Source organism: Ascaphus truei, chromosome 3 (assembly GCF_040206685.1).
Source record: "Ascaphus truei isolate aAscTru1 chromosome 3, aAscTru1.hap1, whole genome shotgun sequence".
In the NCBI taxonomy this organism is placed as follows: Eukaryota; Metazoa; Chordata; class Amphibia; order Anura; family Ascaphidae; genus Ascaphus; species Ascaphus truei.
The window spans coordinates 394,779,688-394,799,521 of NC_134485.1; the positions used below are offsets into that span (position 1 = coordinate 394,779,688).

Consider the following 19,834-nt stretch of genomic DNA (forward strand, 5'->3'; position numbering starts at 1 on the left):
TATGGTGTCTCACTAATAAAAAACGAAGTTCCTTTTCAATATCCTTTCTTATTCCAGAACCCCCAAATCTCTCCAATATTGTTCTTTTGAACTGGTCATCTCTTAAAAAAAAAAACCTCCAGTAGGTAAAATGTTCTATTTTTTTTTCTTGAAGAGATGGGGTCCAAACAATGTGTTGCATTCTCTCCATTATCCAGCAGAGGGCTCTTCTGTTTCGCGTCTGATATCCAGCACTTCAGATTCACATACAGTAACACTGCTGCAGTTACCTCGCCCCTCCAGCAGAGACCCAAAAGAATGTCTTTTCATCTGCCTCATTCACACACACACAATGAAAGCCTGTGTATTTGTACAAGCCCAGCGTCCAGCTAGAATCACTACGCTGCTGACAACAAGCAACACAAAGTTAGGGAAACACAAGCTCATTTTCCTTTAAAAGTGTGGATGTTCAAAAGATCTGCATTTTTTATAACTGCATCTTGATTTGTAAATGGAACTTTCACACAGTACAAGGAAACATTGCTGAACTTGATTCAACCCCCTGGAAGTCTGGAAGTTTTCATTATCAGTTGCAATAACTTAACTGCTGTTTTTCCCCCTTTGGTGGTACAGCGTCTAAAGTTCAATAAGGTAAGAGCTGGGGAGAAGGAGTATTATGAAGGGATGTTAAATGATACTTAATGCTAAATTAACAGAAGCTTTTTTTTCATAGTGCTAAAGATCATAAAGAAAAGCATGGATTACAGGGTAAAATTGACTAGGTTAATTGCTTGCATGGGTAACATGGTGAATGACTGGCTTTTTTTCTGGTGTATGTATTTACACAGTACAGCTGGAAACGGCAAACTGTAATGACAAGAAAAAATAATTCAGCAAAACTACGCTTGTAAATATAAATATGTTACTTAATGGTTTCACTGTTAATTAAAGAAACGATTTAGCTGCAAAGTAAATTAGCTGCTCAACATCTGATGGGCTTTTCCATGCATATTCTCTACAGTTTAATTATACATAGGACAAAGTGCATTTTTTTTTAATACGCCGTCAAATAATTTGTTGGTGAAATAATATCACAATTTAGAGCTGTCACTGGTGCTTTGGTCAAAGTATTTGTTTTCTGTCTCTTTGGTAGCTCTGTCGACGGACATTGTCTTCATTCATGTGGCAGTAAAACGGAGCCAGTAACACGATCCGCTGCATAAATAACCGTGTTTCCATCAAAGACTGAAAAACCTGCCCCCATACGGTCGCAGAAGAATGGGGGAAACAGCTTCCCCTCAGGCCCCAACAGGGGGTCTCGGAATAGGAGTCACTGGTGTTGGGCTCCTTGGAGGCGGGTCAGTAACACCGCGTGTGCACAGTGCCATTGTGGAGCGCCTGCGGGCTCGGATTGCCGTGTGTCGCCAACACCACCTGAACTGCGAGGGTCGGTATGAGCGTAGTAGGGCTGAAAGTTCAGACAGAGAGCGGCAGAACACGTTGCAACTGCTGACAGTTGTGCAACATGGCCAGGGCACCAGGAAGAGTAACAAGCACAGCAAGAGCACTTGTGCTCCACCACCTGATTACCATCATCATCAGCAACAACACCTGTTGAATAATAATGGCAATGAGATCAATGGGGAACAGCAGCAACAAATTGTATCTAATGGATTAGACCAGAGGAACTCGGCCCTTATCGCTGTAAGTATCAAAAATTGCTTTTTGTTTCACAAGGATTAGAACGTTAACTTAAAGTCACCAAAAATTGATTGTCTTCAATAATGGTAAAATATTATTATTGGTCAATAATACCAAATAATTTTTTGGTTAGTGCGCTCAATTGTAAATAAACCTTCAATTTAACATACCAGAGCTTGTTGCTGGGGCTATATAACCCACAAAGGGGCGCATATTCAATAAGCTAGAAACAGCCAATCTCACCGTGATCAGCTAAAAACTCTTATCGATGTGATCCGCCTCTATGGAGCTTGTTGAATAAGCCCTAAAGTGTCCTATTTGTAGTAGTTCCCTAGTAGAATATTGTTAAAGGAAGTGACCTAAAGACAAATTTTGTGTCCGAATATTTGCTATTGTTTAAAAGTCACAGTTGGAGACGTGAACTGTCATTGATATGCTGTGACTCTCTCTGATTGTGAAGTCAAGCTCATTGATTATTATTTTTAGCATCAACAGTCTCATGGACTTCAAGGAATCTCACTGATCGATGTAGTACTTTTCTATTAAAATTGCATTTTTGGGGTCAGCGTCCCCAAACCTCATTGATTTTGATCTTTGGAAATGTGTAATCTCTGCAGTTGTGTGAACTTTAATCCATTCTGTGACTTTCAGTAAGGTTTCTATTTATCACCTTCAACATCAAAAGGGCCTGCAATGTACTGTATGGGATAAGCAAACTGAACCTGTAGGCATGTATAATGTCCATTCACAGTTTGTGATCGATTTGTGTTTACCTTGTTCTGACATGCAAACTGTGTATAATAGAACATGATGTAGTGATTAGAGATGTGTGAATGTCTTCAAATATTTGCGAATCTCTCAAACGTTGTGTATTCACAAACTATCTCATTGCCCCAAGTTACACCAGATGCGTTTCGTCAGACTTTCTCCACTATTTGCCTGAATTTTGAGAAAAAGGCAATAAAAGGGTCATGCACATTGACCTTGAATACATGCAGGTTTGCAAACTTCAACAAAAATGTTGTTCATTTTTAGTAGTAACGTTTGCCTCAGAAGTTAGAGTCTCTTATTAAAAAGTGATATCTGACTTGCAGTCTTAGGCTGCGCTTATAGTGCCGCTTCAAAACAAATGCATTGCCACCGTTGCGTGCGCTTATAGTAAGCGCACCGCGACGGTGCGACAGAGCGACGGCTTGGTCACGATCGCTGGAAGTCACCTCAATTTGATTTTTCCAGCAACTGTCGCGTAGCCGTCTCCGGGAGCACTATAAGCGTAACCTTAAGATGTTCAACACTGCAACTGCAAAACCATTTTCGCATTATGTTATTTCTGTTTAAATGATTTTTGCCTCTTCCGAAGTAAGATAAAAAGCAGATGGCTCATGACGAAGTAATCATTTTATGTTAAATGTATTTATTTCTATGTACTGGCATTTGATAGCTGTTGAGACGACTTTGAGATGTTGTGTGATGTGATTGATACTTGTTTACAAGAAATCTCTTATTGGTAAACAGAAATGCTACTGAAATCGTATCGCTATAACAACATAGAATTCCATGATACATGTATCCTTTGAATATGTTTCACATTCCGCCACCACAAGCTGTGTGGAAAAAACACTGAACAGGAATACTTCAGTGAAAGGTTTCTTGCCATGATCTAAACCTTCTGTTAACTGCTTAATTGGTGGAGGAACCTAGAAAATATTTCCTTGCAGGTCCTCCCAAAACTGATGGTGATAAAATCTGACATTTTGATGTTCAATCAGAAATGCCTATATTTCAGTTGGGCCAATGCTTGTAAAAATCATATTTCACTCATACTTTTTCGGGCAGTGGCATAATTTAGTTTTTACTTAATCTAGACACAAGTAATATTATGGATGAGTAGAATTATGATTGCATATTTGTAAATCCTTTGTAGAATCCTTTTTTTTGTGTGCTCTTTTTAACATCATGACTATATCCAGTATTACTGAGGTACCCTTTAAAGCAGCAGTCCAAGTTGCCTTTTATTAATATTATTAGTAGTGGTATTCCCTTTAATATGTGCATCAATACAATCCACACAATCAGACGTAATTAGCTAAATTGATCCGTTCTCCTGTGATCGATCGGCGAAGATTCAGCTCGGGGGTTCCTAAATGGCTGTCAGTGCTGCAGAAGAGGACCCAAGATACAAAGTTCTGGGGGGAAGATAAAGTGACCAGGCAGTCACTAGATAAAATTGGTGCACTGCTAGAGAGAGGGCAGGGCTCAAAAAGGGGTGTTTCAGAGCCCGTTTCAGAAGAGGAAGGCAATTTGACTTTGTAAATGGTTGCTATAGAAACAGAAAAATGCTTGTTACATTATAATGCATAAAAAAAGTCATTCAGAGTTCTGTTTTTATTTTTTGTTTTTTTTAAATGCTACAAGTATTTTCTCATAGTACAGAATTGATTTATTTAAAAAAAAATAGGGGAGAAACACATGTAGGCTATTGCTTGGTCTTTTAAGAAAGCATCCTGCTTTCTGTGAAACGTTTCAGGATTTTTACATGAGGGGGTTCCTGCATATATGTTACTTTTAATGTAGATGTTATGGAGTAAAGTAAGCTTTTAGCACAGATGCGTCTGCTGCCTTGGAATGCTGAACTATGCTGTGCTGGGAAGCGGTTTCGATCCTTTATTCTTTCTTCCATTTAATACGAAAACAGGACTACAACATCCTTTCAAAGAGAGGAAGCCAGAGGTAGATAAAAAAAACTATCAGATAACATGGAGCCAAATTAAGAAGTAAGCGTTGTTGGGTCTCTGTATCCCAGCAAATAAATGTTGCATCTGCCACAAGATACAGTAGCTATTTTGGCCGGCCTGCATTGGTCTGCATGTTGAGGGGGGTTGGTAAGAGGAATTGAGGATTTAAGCGAGGCACACTTTTGTAGTATTAAGAAAATTAAAATCACCATCTCCATGAATAAGCCATGGACCTCTACGCTGAGGGCTCCATCGTTGTAAAGAAAAAAGTGCAGATAAATGTACCCCAAAAAATAATCAAAGATGACCAATGGAGTGAAGCTGACCTTGGCTCCCATTTCTTAAGGCTTTTTTTCTTGGCAACAGGTGGGTCCCTGGAGTATAGAGTGCCGCATTCCTGCTTCAGAGGAGTCCTAGAACAGTAAAGACAAATGATACTTTTCACCTGTATCTAGGAGGAAACCTTCGTTAGGTATTCCACAGCGTGACTGGATGCAGGTCCCTATGATATTTTTGTACTGTCAACTCTTATAAACAGGGAGTCACAACCCATAGCGCAGGATTCACTTGGCACCCATGCACACTATGGCAGTTAATGCCGAATCAGGGTGTGATACCATGCATTAGTGTTTAGCAAATGTCCCCCATAGTGTTTCCAGCAATGCAGTAAAAACATATAGTACAAAATCCCTGGGTTTAACGGTTCACTCTCATGTTGTGTTCCAGTTCTTATCTTTTGGAAGCACTATATAAACATATTTTTTGTCTGTACATGGCAATATGTTAGTTATTAATTAAACACTGGTTATGATATGCTTTGGAATGTAGTGGCACGTTTCAAAGAGTACTCTGCAGTATAATTATTTGGCTTCTGTTTATTAAATGGGAGAGTTGTAATGTCTTATTGTATGTTATTTATTAACAAAGCACTGGCTGACTACAGTAGTAGCCAATGTTAAATGTTACCCACAACTTGCTAATATTTACATAATAAGTAGAAGACTTTTATGGGCGTAGTTTAAAAAAATCAACATTTCTTATGTGTTATACGCTTGATTGACTTTTATGGCAATTGAGTTCTTTTTGTCGATGCCAAAAAGTGGTTGTCAGCAATGTGTAATCGGTCTCTCTATTTACCGTTTCTTAATCTTTATTTATACAAAGGCATAATTGTTTAAGCAATTTCCCAGAAACTTTTTTTTAAAGAAGTTATAAGAAAACCAAAAAATAAAACAATCCAGGTTAATTGTGTAGCACTGTGAATGAACCATGCCTGTGAAAAGAAACAATTTCTTAACATGCTTATTGGTACAAATAGGTCTTACTGTACCTGATAACTGGAGGAAGAAATAATAGCTGTGTCCATTAACTGTACATTATACTTGAATGTCTTTCATTTTTCTTAATCGCGATTCCAAAAATGATTGTGAAATTATGCAGTTCAATTCTTGATGGAAAACAATTTATTCTAACAATGGGAAAAAATATATACAGTATAACACCGAGACTTACACTTTACAACTTTACAAGCCTTGTACAACTACCGCTAATATTGTAATAATGTGAATGTGAGATTTTAGCCCTTAAATAGTAAGAATGATAAATTCTATGTTTTGATTACTTTTTTTTTTCTTTCACTGTTTGAAGCTAGACTTTCAGGCAAAGTACTAGACATACAGTATACTTTCAGGCATAAATGATATGTGTTAAATATATTTCAATTATTAAGGAATTGGAAAAATGTTAGAGCGTGAGAACAAGTTACAGGCAATTAGTACTGATCTCATTTAGATGTGCTAACCCAGTTGGGGGAAAACCATGCACAATTTTTTGTGGGCACTAGAATTATTTCTAGGCAGCTATGCAGATTTACTAATTCTATGAAAAAGTCCTTAAAAGTCTTTATTCATATTCTTGAAAGACAAGACATTAAATATGAGTTCTTGCAAATTCAGATTGCCATCCTGAGTTACAGCCCATGATTAGTGTCAATGGTAATTGTTTTTGTTTTATTTTGATTTGATACCTTCAAGAATTGTGACCTGTTAGTCATTCTTGTCATTGTTCTAAGACCCTTTACAAACACCTCATTAAGACCTAATTTAGACATTTTGTTGTGAGCTGAGTATTAAAGGATACATGTACAGCTCAACCCCCTTATAATGCTGTGCTTGGGGTCCAAAGAATCAAATCGCGCTATAAGCGGATTGCATTAGAAATAATATACAATTGTATGCATTGTACAATAAAGTATTTAAGTATTTAAGATCGTGTTGTAAAGTATTCATAAATATGAAAATTGGGAGCCACGCTTACATCGTGTTATAAGCGGATTCGCGTTGTAACGGATCGCGTTATAACGGGGTTGAGCTGTACTTTCATTTTAGGTGGAGAAAACAGTTAGCATAGCAAAATAAAATAGTTTTTTTATTCTCTAACATGAGTGTTAAAATCTTACCTGAGGAATTGATAGTTCTTTTTTTTTAGGATAGTATAGTTTATGAAATGCTAAGTTTCTAAGGCTGCGCTTATAGTGCCGGCGACATCAGGCTGCGGTCGCTGGAAAAATCAAACTGAGATGTCTTCCAGCGATCGCGACCAAGCCGTCGATCCGTCGCGCCGTCGTGTCGCGCTTACTATAAGCGAATTCGATGGTGGCAATGCATTTGTTTTTGAAGCAACGTCGCTGGCGCTGTCGCCGGCACTATAAGCGCAGCCTAAGATGTTTACATTTGCATTTAATTTCCCATGTATCCTTATGTTGCTAAGCTTTCAGCTAGTACAATTTACAATGAATGTCCCTCCTTTTTGTTAGTCTAATAATCGCTCTTTTTAAAGAGGCAGGGTTTGCCAGCTGTTGCCTTGTTAGAGCATGCTGAGAGTCTTCTTCCTCTGTCACATAGGCCTGTGTTGCCAACTCGAAACAATTGATTTCCACCTTTCTTCTCAGGGCTCCTTCTGAGGAGTGACGTGAAAATCAATGTTTTATAATGTTCTGTAGATATTTCGTATTTAAATGTCTAACTAAGAATTGTGCAAACACAAGTTGTTTGTACATTGGTTGGCAAGCTGTTCAGTATGCCCTTATTATGTTTTGTAAAATAACTTGTACAGTCAGACACAAGTCTTTTTTAAAGCACGCTTAAACAAGGTACAGAAAAAGTGTCAAAGGATTGCTCTTACAAGTAAAGAATTGGTGAATGACGCAATATCGTGTCCTTCCTTCCTCTATTGTGTCAAGTTCATCCATTTCCTCCGGCTCATGCCCTAACTGGCATTCCCTACACACAGCTATGTTGTGGAAAATGCAGCACATTGCTACAATTTCACACACGATAGCTGGAGCATAGACCAAAATAATCAATAACAATAGCCTGTGTCTTTTACAACTGTAGTTTTACAAATTTTGCAGTGGTTTCTGAAAACAGAGCAAATCCATAATTGAAGGGTCTGTGCTACCAAAGCATGGCCATAAATATCAAGAGTTTTAATTGTATTAGAATGGTATTGAGAACATTCCATTGTGACTCCTGTATTTCACTGGTACTGTATATTAGGAATCTGGCTCGACCAGACCAAAACAAACACCTGAAGCGACTTTTCAGAAAGCGCTCTATAACAGATCTGGTGGAACATGGGCCTGGTTATACAGTAGCTTATCTGCATGGGTGTGACTGGATTGGGTAAAGGTGCTAAGAGTTATGGCCTTGGGGAGTAGGCGCTATTACCTGTAAAGAAGCCGTTCCAATTATGGTTGTCTAGCCCATGTGTGCACAAACTGGGTGCACGCCCCCCGAGTGGGGCGCAAGATTTTTTTTGGGGTGGGCCTGTTGTTTACAGAGACCCTGTGCTATTCCCCAAGGCATTTAAATTAAATGCCGCAGACCACGCAAGGGCTCTGTACTCTTTCTTACCATGACTCAGAAGACGCGTTGCTGTGGCGACACGGTGTCCAATGATGGCGTGGGGTGACGTGATGTCACATGACCTGCTACATCATTTGACACTGCGTCGCTATAGCAACATGGCGTCAAATGCTGTCATGTGGCATGATCCCGCGGCGTCATTTGACGCTCTAGGAAGATAAGGGGGGCGCCAATATGGGAGGAGTGATGGCAGGGGTACGCAACGCCAAAAGTTTGCGCACCCCTGGTCTAGCCTTTAGTAGGTCAGAAAGTGAGGTGTCATGGTTGCAGCCACAAGATTGGTGTTGTGAAGTCAATCAGCACAAATGATCTGCACAATAATGGAATGGTACAGCTTCCTGTGTCCGTACTTGGCTTCATACCTCTGTGGGGGCATTAGTGCTATGTGGGTGAAGTCCACTGCTCCCACAACATTTGGGAAGTGAGCTAACCAATAACATTTTTGTTTAGTGACATAAATAGCTTGTTGATCCTGAGCAGCAATCCTCCCAGAATCTCATTCTAATAACGCATATACTCTTAGTATCTTGCCCCCTGTATATGCGCTGCTCTTTAAAAATATTTTTTTTGTGTGTGTTAAACATCTTGATTTTCTTCATCTCTGGCGTCAGAGGTTACCATGGTAAGTTTTACACTGCAGTGACCTCTTGGGAGAGCTCCCGACACTTAATTTTTCAAGTGCTTAGATCTCCAGAACAGAGCTTCAAATTTAAAAAATTAAATAAAACCAGCCCTGGAAAGGACAAGAAGAGATCTCATACAATAGAAGTAAGAAATAAAAGTAGAGAATTGCAAACTGCTGCTTTATGGAATCTTTTTCTTTCTGGAGAGTAATGTCCTCCATTCTTCAGAGTGTGGGGAAAAGCAGGTGAAGATCCTCGTGCAGAAGTAGTTGCTCTCCCCTGATATGACTCTCTAGCATAGACATGCAGTACAGCCAGTAGTTTGGTCGTTGGAGGTATGGCTACATTTCATGAAAATGGCAAGCGTTGCAAAATGTGCCAAGCATTAAAAAGCAATGTACTGTACATTGCAAATTCCAACAGAAGCAAAAGGCATCCGGTCACATGGCCAGTTATATAAAGGACACACTTGAAAACAAGAGGTAACTCTCAATGTATTACTTTATACTGGCATTAAATTTGCAATTTTGTCATGGTAATTATGTTTATGTGAAGGAAGTGTGAAGACATTCGCACAATTTTAATTGAGTACACATTTGCCTTGTGTACCATTTCACTTATTTGTATTCTCCTGTTCTGCAACATAACATGCATTAATATATTTACATGACTAAATCACTTTGGATTTGCCAGTGTAGCCAGGTCTCCCCAGCGCTACCGCACCCTCCTCACCTGACTGCCGATCGCGGGGGCCGCCGCGTCCAATGGTGGCTCCGTTCGGCAGTGGCAGGGGAGAGGGCGGTCAGGTCCCGGCTCGGGGGTTGCCGGGGACGCGTGCGGCCGGTTGCCAAGGCCGCACGCGCATCTCAGGGCTCCCGGCGCTCCCGGAGTCGGGCGGATAGGGCGCCTCCATTGCGCTTCAACTCGCGCATGCGCAGTGAGTCCCCGGCGGCCCAGTTAGCTCGCGCATGCGCAGGGAGGCTGCGAGAGACAGGGCAGAGTCGCGCATGCGCAGGGAGAACCCTAGAGCCAGGGAACAGTTGCGTGAGGGCAGGGAAGGCGCAGGAGAGTCGCGCGAGAGTAGGGGAAGTTAGTGAGAGGTTGCGGCGGCCATTACAGGTTTGTGTAGGCAGAGGGAAGGCACGCACGCGGCCTCAATGTTATTGTAGGGGCCTCGGGACTACAATTCCCATGAGGCATAGCGAGGCAGGCACCAGGTGCTTGATAGGAGCCAATAGGGCTGCAGGACTGCCCTGGAGGAAAGAGATACATTTTCCCGGGCTTTGCATGAGTCATGTCAGTTGGAGCAGAGGAGCTGAAGGGGAAGGAAGGATGCGGGGAGTGAGTGCAGCTCCTGCATCCTGATAGGTACCCTCACCCTCCAGGTAGGCCCCAACTCCCCACCAGGTTAGTGGGTAACTGATAAGGGACGGCCCTAGATAGGGAGGTCACCCTTAGTGTGTGTAAGGTGCAGGTTTGGCAGTGCCACAGCGGAGAGGGCTGTGGGCACTGGCAAATAGGCACAGTGTGCTAGTAGTGGATTGCTACGGGATCCAGGTGGCTGTGTGTGATTGCAGCTGTCTGTGTGTGTGTCGCTGCATGTGCTGGGCGCAGTGCGTGCAGTGTGTGTGAAGTGTGTGTGGATCCCTGCAGGCTGACAGTGTGAGCTGAGTGTTGGCTGCAGGTGCGTTAGGCTGTTAGGATTAGCAGTTACAGTTGAGACTGGGTAGCTAGGGGAAGGGGGGCAGGTTAATGTTCCACAGGCCCTAGGAGTTTTCCCCAAGCCATCCCAGGTTGCGGTTCCTCAGGGACAGGCCCTAGGTTAGGGTTGCTGTCACTCTAGAAGTAGTTAGGCAGAAAGCTGATAACGTCGGTTGCAGTTCCCGTGGAGCGGTGGGACCCTCGTTGGGGTCCACCGGCAGAATACCTGGAAAGGATCAGACGGACGTCTGACCCTTTGAGAAGAGTGTTGCAGGCCCGAGCATCGGAGTGCTCGGAAGGTATCAATATTATATGTGCACCAACAGGCCTAGAGGTTTTAGTGACTGCGCAGTCACCCAGTGACTATCTCTGTAGGAGTACGGGACATTGGGTGGGGTTCTTGGGACACTGGGTGGGATCACCCGGTGTCGGGGAATCGTCCTGCGAGACGTCACCACGGGTAGTGTCTCCTCGTGAGAGGGACACAGGTTATGATGTTATGTAATGGATTATGATATTCTCTATGTTCGTAGTAAAGCCCTTAGTTATATATAATCACTGTGTGTGTAGTTTCTTATTGGGTTCCTATGTAGGGTCATTCTACACTTCCCTAGAATCCTACATAGGTGGAGGCGCTGTAAACGAAGATCCGTTCCAGAGGATTCACCCCAGGCTCTCATTAGCGGAGGCTCAGACCTCCTGTGAGCCTGCAGGTATACGCACCACACCGGTAACACCACATGTTCTACTCACCCACACTACATATGAGATTGGGTGGGGTGGAATACCCGTTACATTTGGAGGCGCTGCTGAGATTGACCTGGGGTGCCCTGTTTTCATTTTTCTAAATTGTGCTATTTTTGTTCGCCATGAAGAAGTCACGTGCTGATTTCCCGCCCGCGCGGGAAAATGTTGCAAACTGTCCGAGCTTGGCGGGAAATCCTAAGCCCCGCCCCCGCCAACTGAATAACTCTGTGCCGAGCCAGAGTCACTCAATGAAAGAGTGTGCTGCCCCTCCTTCAGATTCCACCAGGGGGAGCAAGCACTGTGAGCCTTCATCCGTAACTGCTGTCTCCATCAAAGAAAGTACTGGGGGCAAAGAAAATTGCTCGCCGTCATATGGACTCTGGCCGACGAAGGCCGGGGCCGTATCCTTTTTGTTGCGCCCGTGTATGATCGAATCATTGAGTCCGTCGGGTAGTATGAACTTTGGTGTTTTGACGTGCCTGATAAAGGGGCGGTTGGAAGACGCGAACGAGGATGGGTGCCGGGAATGTTTCTGTAACAACGGTGACTGCTCCTTTTGTAAATTGGCCTGGGGACGCATGTGTGGCTGCTGCAGGATACCGACTCTGCGACCAGTGCCGTTGGCGGCTACAGGACAGCCCGAGGAAGAGGGCACTGTGGCCGACCTAAATGAAATAGACTCTTGGTTTTCTGATAATGATGATGAAACAGACTGTAAGGGAGTACACCCCAATGTGTATGTGGCCTGGCACGCGCCAGGAGTGAAAGCCCTTACATTAATGTGCACTTGCCTGCAAAAAGCTTATGTCCAAGGAGCCGACCTATTTCAGCTACCGCTGGATTTCAAGACCGGCACTGTGGATGGAGAACTGAGCATACAGTATTTTAGCCCTACATGTGACTGTTCTAGAGCGGCATTGGCGTGGGAGCCTCAATGTGAAGATTGCGGTGCCTGGTTCTTAAAACCTATTGTGCCCCAGCCTGAAGAGCCGGTCAGTATAACTAACCCATCTACCTTTCTCATAGACATTTCGGAGGGCCAGTGCGCCCAAGTGAACCTTCTAGACCTGGTTCCTGAGCAGGAACCACAGAACCCGGATCAGCCCATCCTGGAGCCGAGCAACACGTTGGCGGAGGATCCGATCGTGATGTTGCCAGCGGACAAGGTTGAATTCCCATCGGTGGCGATGCGCCTACCGGCGAACCACCCCAACAGTGAGACAGAGGAATCACAGGGTAAGGTGTATATACCCCCACCTTCTTCTAGTGAATCCAGCGACCCGTCACTTGTGGTGATGCGCCTGCCGGCGGACCACTTCAGTGACACCAAGGAACACACTATCTGGGCGAATGCAGAGCCTGCTGTGGGCCCGTGTGCCCTAGAGGAAGTGTGTCCCGATGTTGCGGACCCGGCTGTGGGCCCGAGTGCCCTACAATGGTCAGTCCGACCTACTACAGAGGTACCATCGGTCCTAGAATGGGGACCAGTACCTAACGCCGACAAGGGTGAGTCGACTGCCCCAGGGGTGTCGGGGGTGAGCCTCCAGGTGACCGCGGAGCACGATGGCTCCTTAAGTCTGGTCGCCCGGGTGAAGGGTTCCCCTCTGCATCGCGTCCTGGCGGAGGTGTCCTCATTGGAAGGTGGCTGTCCAGAGAAGAGAGTGGACCAGTGTCTACCGTCGATCCTTCCGGAAGATGGGAAGCCCATCGTCAGCCAGCAGAGTAGTAAGGAACCCCCTTGTTCCCCACCGAGTCCGATGGAGGTGGCCGTGAAGAAGGCCAAAGCTACGGTTCCTGAGCGGAGTGTGAGCCCGTGTGCTCCGACACAAGTGGTCCCAGGACTAGGATCCAACGCTCCCGAGTTTTCAGCGCGTAAGTGGACTGCCCCAGAAGTGCCAGGGGCAGGTCCCGATACCACCAAGGTGGGAACTGACAGCGTCCCCGAGGACCTGTTGGCCCCCGTGATTCACCGCAGGGGTAAGGTGTCTACTTTTTCCCCCCTGCCAGGTGAAACCGAGACATTTCCCAGTGCTCGCTTCTCAGTGGAAGCCTCACAAGTCCGTAGGGACAAGGACTGTGTAAAGGACGATCCAGGGAGACTGGCCTCCTTTACGCCCAAAAAGGAGCGTGCCATTCGCCAGGTGGTGGACCGCGGGAAAGGTCCTGGCCTCCTGGTCTACCGCATCCCTGCCGCGGATGACCGGGTAAAGGTCTGCTTCAGAGACACTGGGCTACTCCTTCCACCAGGGGGAGGAAGTAGCGAAGAGCCAGAAACTGTCGCCTTAGAGTGTGCTCTCCAAGAAATTTTTCTGGGGGAGGCTCACGGACGCAAAAGTGAGGTACCCCCATCTGATCTGGTAGGGGCACCCCACAAGTGGTCTCAGCCAGTCTCGGGTATTATTGAGTGTGATGTACTATGTAATCTGAGGTGTAAAGTCGACCTGATAATTGTAACAAATATGACATGCCGTATTTTATTGTGTAACCTTATGTCAGGGTATGGCGTTCTCCAAGCGAGGACGTTGGTTTTTCCACCAGGGGGAGAGTGTAGCCAGGTCTCCCCAGCGCTACCGCACCCTCCTCACCTGACTGCCGATCGCGGGGGCCGCCGCGTCCAATGGTGGCTCCGTTCGGCAGTGGCAGGGGAGAGGGCGGTCAGGTCCCGGCTCGGGGGTTGCCGGGGACGCGTGCGGCCGGTTGCCAAGGCCGCACGCGCATCTCAGGGCTCCCGGCGCTCCCGGAGTCGGGCGGATAGGGCGCCTCCATTGCGCTTCAACTCGCGCATGCGCAGTGAGTCCCCGGCGGCCCAGTTAGCTCGCGCATGCGCAGGGAGGCTGCGAGAGACAGGGCAGAGTCGCGCATGCGCAGGGAGAACCCTAGAGCCAGGGAACAGTTGCGTGAGGGCAGGGAAGGCGCAGGAGAGTCGCGCGAGAGTAGGGGAAGTTAGTGAGAGGTTGCGGCGGCCATTACAGGTTTGTGTAGGCAGAGGGAAGGCACGCACGCGGCCTCAATGTTATTGTAGGGGCCTCGGGACTACAATTCCCATGAGGCATAGCGAGGCAGGCACCAGGTGCTTGATAGGAGCCAATAGGGCTGCAGGACTGCCCTGGAGGAAAGAGATACATTTTCCCGGGCTTTGCATGAGTCATGTCAGTTGGAGCAGAGGAGCTGAAGGGGAAGGAAGGATGCGGGGAGTGAGTGCAGCTCCTGCATCCTGATAGGTACCCTCACCCTCCAGGTAGGCCCCAACTCCCCACCAGGTTAGTGGGTAACTGATAAGGGACGGCCCTAGATAGGGAGGTCACCCTTAGTGTGTGTAAGGTGCAGGTTTGGCAGTGCCACAGCGGAGAGGGCTGTGGGCACTGGCAAATAGGCACAGTGTGCTAGTAGTGGATTGCTACGGGATCCAGGTGGCTGTGTGTGATTGCAGCTGTCTGTGTGTGTGTCGCTGCATGTGCTGGGCGCAGTGCGTGCAGTGTGTGTGAAGTGTGTGTGGATCCCTGCAGGCTGACAGTGTGAGCTGAGTGTTGGCTGCAGGTGCGTTAGGCTGTTAGGATTAGCAGTTACAGTTGAGACTGGGTAGCTAGGGGAAGGGGGGCAGGTTAATGTTCCACAGGCCCTAGGAGTTTTCCCCAAGCCATCCCAGGTTGCGGTTCCTCAGGGACAGGCCCTAGGTTAGGGTTGCTGTCACTCTAGAAGTAGTTAGGCAGAAAGCTGATAACGTCGGTTGCAGTTCCCGTGGAGCGGTGGGACCCTCGTTGGGGTCCACCGGCAGAATACCTGGAAAGGATCAGACGGACGTCTGACCCTTTGAGAAGAGTGTTGCAGGCCCGAGCATCGGAGTGCTCGGAAGGTATCAATATTATATGTGCACCAACAGGCCTAGAGGTTTTAGTGACTGCGCAGTCACCCAGTGACTATCTCTGTAGGAGTACGGGACATTGGGTGGGGTTCTTGGGACACTGGGTGGGATCACCCGGTGTCGGGGAATCGTCCTGCGAGACGTCACCACGGGTAGTGTCTCCTCGTGAGAGGGACACAGGTTATGATGTTATGTAATGGATTATGATATTCTCTATGTTCGTAGTAAAGCCCTTAGTTATATATAATCACTGTGTGTGTAGTTTCTTATTGGGTTCCTATGTAGGGTCATTCTACACTTCCCTAGAATCCTACATAGGTGGAGGCGCTGTAAACGAAGATCCGTTCCAGAGGATTCACCCCAGGCTCTCATTAGCGGAGGCTCAGACCTCCTGTGAGCCTGCAGGTATACGCACCACACCGGTAACACCACATGTTCTACTCACCCACACTACATATGAGATTGGGTGGGGTGGAATACCCGTTACATTTGGAGGCGCTGCTGAGATTGACCTGGGGTGCCCTGTTTTCATTTTTCTAAATTGTGCTATTTTTGTTCGCCATGAAGAAGTCACGTGCTGATTTCCCGCCCGCGCGGGAAAATGTTGCAAACTGTCCGAGCTTGGCGGGAAATCCTAAGCCCCGCCCCCGCCAACTGAATAACTCTGTGCCGAGCCAGAGTCACTCAATGAAAGAGTGTGCTGCCCCTCCTTCAGATTCCACCAGGGGGAGCAAGCACTGTGAGCCTTCATCCGTAACTGCTGTCTCCATCAAAGAAAGTACTGGGGGCAAAGAAAATTGCTCGCCGTCATATGGACTCTGGCCGACGAAGGCCGGGGCCGTATCCTTTTTGTTGCGCCCGTGTATGATCGAATCATTGAGTCCGTCGGGTAGTATGAACTTTGGTGTTTTGACGTGCCTGATAAAGGGGCGGTTGGAAGACGCGAACGAGGATGGGTGCCGGGAATGTTTCTGTAACAACGGTGACTGCTCCTTTTGTAAATTGGCCTGGGGACGCATGTGTGGCTGCTGCAGGATACCGACTCTGCGACCAGTGCCGTTGGCGGCTACAGGACAGCCCGAGGAAGAGGGCACTGTGGCCGACCTAAATGAAATAGACTCTTGGTTTTCTGATAATGATGATGAAACAGACTGTAAGGGAGTACACCCCAATGTGTATGTGGCCTGGCACGCGCCAGGAGTGAAAGCCCTTACATTAATGTGCACTTGCCTGCAAAAAGCTTATGTCCAAGGAGCCGACCTATTTCAGCTACCGCTGGATTTCAAGACCGGCACTGTGGATGGAGAACTGAGCATACAGTATTTTAGCCCTACATGTGACTGTTCTAGAGCGGCATTGGCGTGGGAGCCTCAATGTGAAGATTGCGGTGCCTGGTTCTTAAAACCTATTGTGCCCCAGCCTGAAGAGCCGGTCAGTATAACTAACCCATCTACCTTTCTCATAGACATTTCGGAGGGCCAGTGCGCCCAAGTGAACCTTCTAGACCTGGTTCCTGAGCAGGAACCACAGAACCCGGATCAGCCCATCCTGGAGCCGAGCAACACGTTGGCGGAGGATCCGATCGTGATGTTGCCAGCGGACAAGGTTGAATTCCCATCGGTGGCGATGCGCCTACCGGCGAACCACCCCAACAGTGAGACAGAGGAATCACAGGGTAAGGTGTATATACCCCCACCTTCTTCTAGTGAATCCAGCGACCCGTCACTTGTGGTGATGCGCCTGCCGGCGGACCACTTCAGTGACACCAAGGAACACACTATCTGGGCGAATGCAGAGCCTGCTGTGGGCCCGTGTGCCCTAGAGGAAGTGTGTCCCGATGTTGCGGACCCGGCTGTGGGCCCGAGTGCCCTACAATGGTCAGTCCGACCTACTACAGAGGTACCATCGGTCCTAGAATGGGGACCAGTACCTAACGCCGACAAGGGTGAGTCGACTGCCCCAGGGGTGTCGGGGGTGAGCCTCCAGGTGACCGCGGAGCACGATGGCTCCTTAAGTCTGGTCGCCCGGGTGAAGGGTTCCCCTCTGCATCGCGTCCTGGCGGAGGTGTCCTCATTGGAAGGTGGCTGTCCAGAGAAGAGAGTGGACCAGTGTCTACCGTCGATCCTTCCGGAAGATGGGAAGCCCATCGTCAGCCAGCAGAGTAGTAAGGAACCCCCTTGTTCCCCACCGAGTCCGATGGAGGTGGCCGTGAAGAAGGCCAAAGCTACGGTTCCTGAGCGGAGTGTGAGCCCGTGTGCTCCGACACAAGTGGTCCCAGGACTAGGATCCAACGCTCCCGAGTTTTCAGCGCGTAAGTGGACTGCCCCAGAAGTGCCAGGGGCAGGTCCCGATACCACCAAGGTGGGAACTGACAGCGTCCCCGAGGACCTGTTGGCCCCCGTGATTCACCGCAGGGGTAAGGTGTCTACTTTTTCCCCCCTGCCAGGTGAAACCGAGACATTTCCCAGTGCTCGCTTCTCAGTGGAAGCCTCACAAGTCCGTAGGGACAAGGACTGTGTAAAGGACGATCCAGGGAGACTGGCCTCCTTTACGCCCAAAAAGGAGCGTGCCATTCGCCAGGTGGTGGACCGCGGGAAAGGTCCTGGCCTCCTGGTCTACCGCATCCCTGCCGCGGATGACCGGGTAAAGGTCTGCTTCAGAGACACTGGGCTACTCCTTCCACCAGGGGGAGGAAGTAGCGAAGAGCCAGAAACTGTCGCCTTAGAGTGTGCTCTCCAAGAAATTTTTCTGGGGGAGGCTCACGGACGCAAAAGTGAGGTACCCCCATCTGATCTGGTAGGGGCACCCCACAAGTGGTCTCAGCCAGTCTCGGGTATTATTGAGTGTGATGTACTATGTAATCTGAGGTGTAAAGTCGACCTGATAATTGTAACAAATATGACATGCCGTATTTTATTGTGTAACCTTATGTCAGGGTATGGCGTTCTCCAAGCGAGGACGTTGGTTTTTCCACCAGGGGGAGAGTGTAGCCAGGTCTCCCCAGCGCTACCGCACCCTCCTCACCTGACTGCCGATCGCGGGGGCCGCCGCGTCCAATGGTGGCTCCGTTCGGCAGTGGCAGGGGAGAGGGCGGTCAGGTCCCGGCTCGGGGGTTGCCGGGGACGCGTGCGGCCGGTTGCCAAGGCCGCACGCGCATCTCAGGGCTCCCGGCGCTCCCGGAGTCGGGCGGATAGGGCGCCTCCATTGCGCTTCAACTCGCGCATGCGCAGTGAGTCCCCGGCGGCCCAGTTAGCTCGCGCATGCGCAGGGAGGCTGCGAGAGACAGGGCAGAGTCGCGCATGCGCAGGGAGAACCCTAGAGCCAGGGAACAGTTGCGTGAGGGCAGGGAAGGCGCAGGAGAGTCGCGCGAGAGTAGGGGAAGTTAGTGAGAGGTTGCGGCGGCCATTACAGGTTTGTGTAGGCAGAGGGAAGGCACGCACGCGGCCTCAATGTTATTGTAGGGGCCTCGGGACTACAATTCCCATGAGGCATAGCGAGGCAGGCACCAGGTGCTTGATAGGAGCCAATAGGGCTGCAGGACTGCCCTGGAGGAAAGAGATACATTTTCCCGGGCTTTGCATGAGTCATGTCAGTTGGAGCAGAGGAGCTGAAGGGGAAGGAAGGATGCGGGGAGTGAGTGCAGCTCCTGCATCCTGATAGGTACCCTCACCCTCCAGGTAGGCCCCAACTCCCCACCAGGTTAGTGGGTAACTGATAAGGGACGGCCCTAGATAGGGAGGTCACCCTTAGTGTGTGTAAGGTGCAGGTTTGGCAGTGCCACAGCGGAGAGGGCTGTGGGCACTGGCAAATAGGCACAGTGTGCTAGTAGTGGATTGCTACGGGATCCAGGTGGCTGTGTGTGATTGCAGCTGTCTGTGTGTGTGTCGCTGCATGTGCTGGGCGCAGTGCGTGCAGTGTGTGTGAAGTGTGTGTGGATCCCTGCAGGCTGACAGTGTGAGCTGAGTGTTGGCTGCAGGTGCGTTAGGCTGTTAGGATTAGCAGTTACAGTTGAGACTGGGTAGCTAGGGGAAGGGGGGCAGGTTAATGTTCCACAGGCCCTAGGAGTTTTCCCCAAGCCATCCCAGGTTGCGGTTCCTCAGGGACAGGCCCTAGGTTAGGGTTGCTGTTACTCTAGAAGTAGTTAGGCAGAAAGCTGATAACGTCGGTTGCAGTTCCCGTGGAGCGGTGGGACCCTCGTTGGGGTCCACCGGCAGAATACCTGGAAAGGATCAGACGGACGTCTGACCCTTTGAGAAGAGTGTTGCAGGCCCGAGCATCGGAGTGCTCGGAAGGTATCAATATTATATGTGCACCAACAGGCCTAGAGGTTTTAGTGACTGCGCAGTCACCCAGTGACTATCTCTGTAGGAGTACGGGACATTGGGTGGGGTTCTTGGGACACTGGGTGGGATCACCCGGTGTCGGGGAATCGTCCTGCGAGACGTCACCACGGGTAGTGTCTCCTCGTGAGAGGGACACAGGTTATGATGTTATGTAATGGATTATGATATTCTCTATGTTCGTAGTAAAGCCCTTAGTTATATATAATCACTGTGTGTG

The 19,834-nt window shown here is 48.1% G+C and overlaps 1 protein-coding gene across 1 annotated transcript in view; it reads left to right on the forward strand.

Moving 5' to 3' along the window:
• Positions 1-338: 338 nt before the first annotated feature.
• Positions 339-19,834, forward strand: part of MAML2 (mastermind like transcriptional coactivator 2) — a 277,427-nt gene continuing 257,931 nt past the window's right edge. Inside the window, exons 1-2 of the mRNA XM_075592459.1 lie at positions 339-630; positions 1,133-1,683. Of these exons, the coding sequence (XP_075448574.1) occupies positions 1,258-1,683 (426 nt within the window). The 5' untranslated portion in view covers positions 339-630; positions 1,133-1,257. The remainder of the gene's footprint in view (positions 631-1,132; positions 1,684-19,834) is intronic.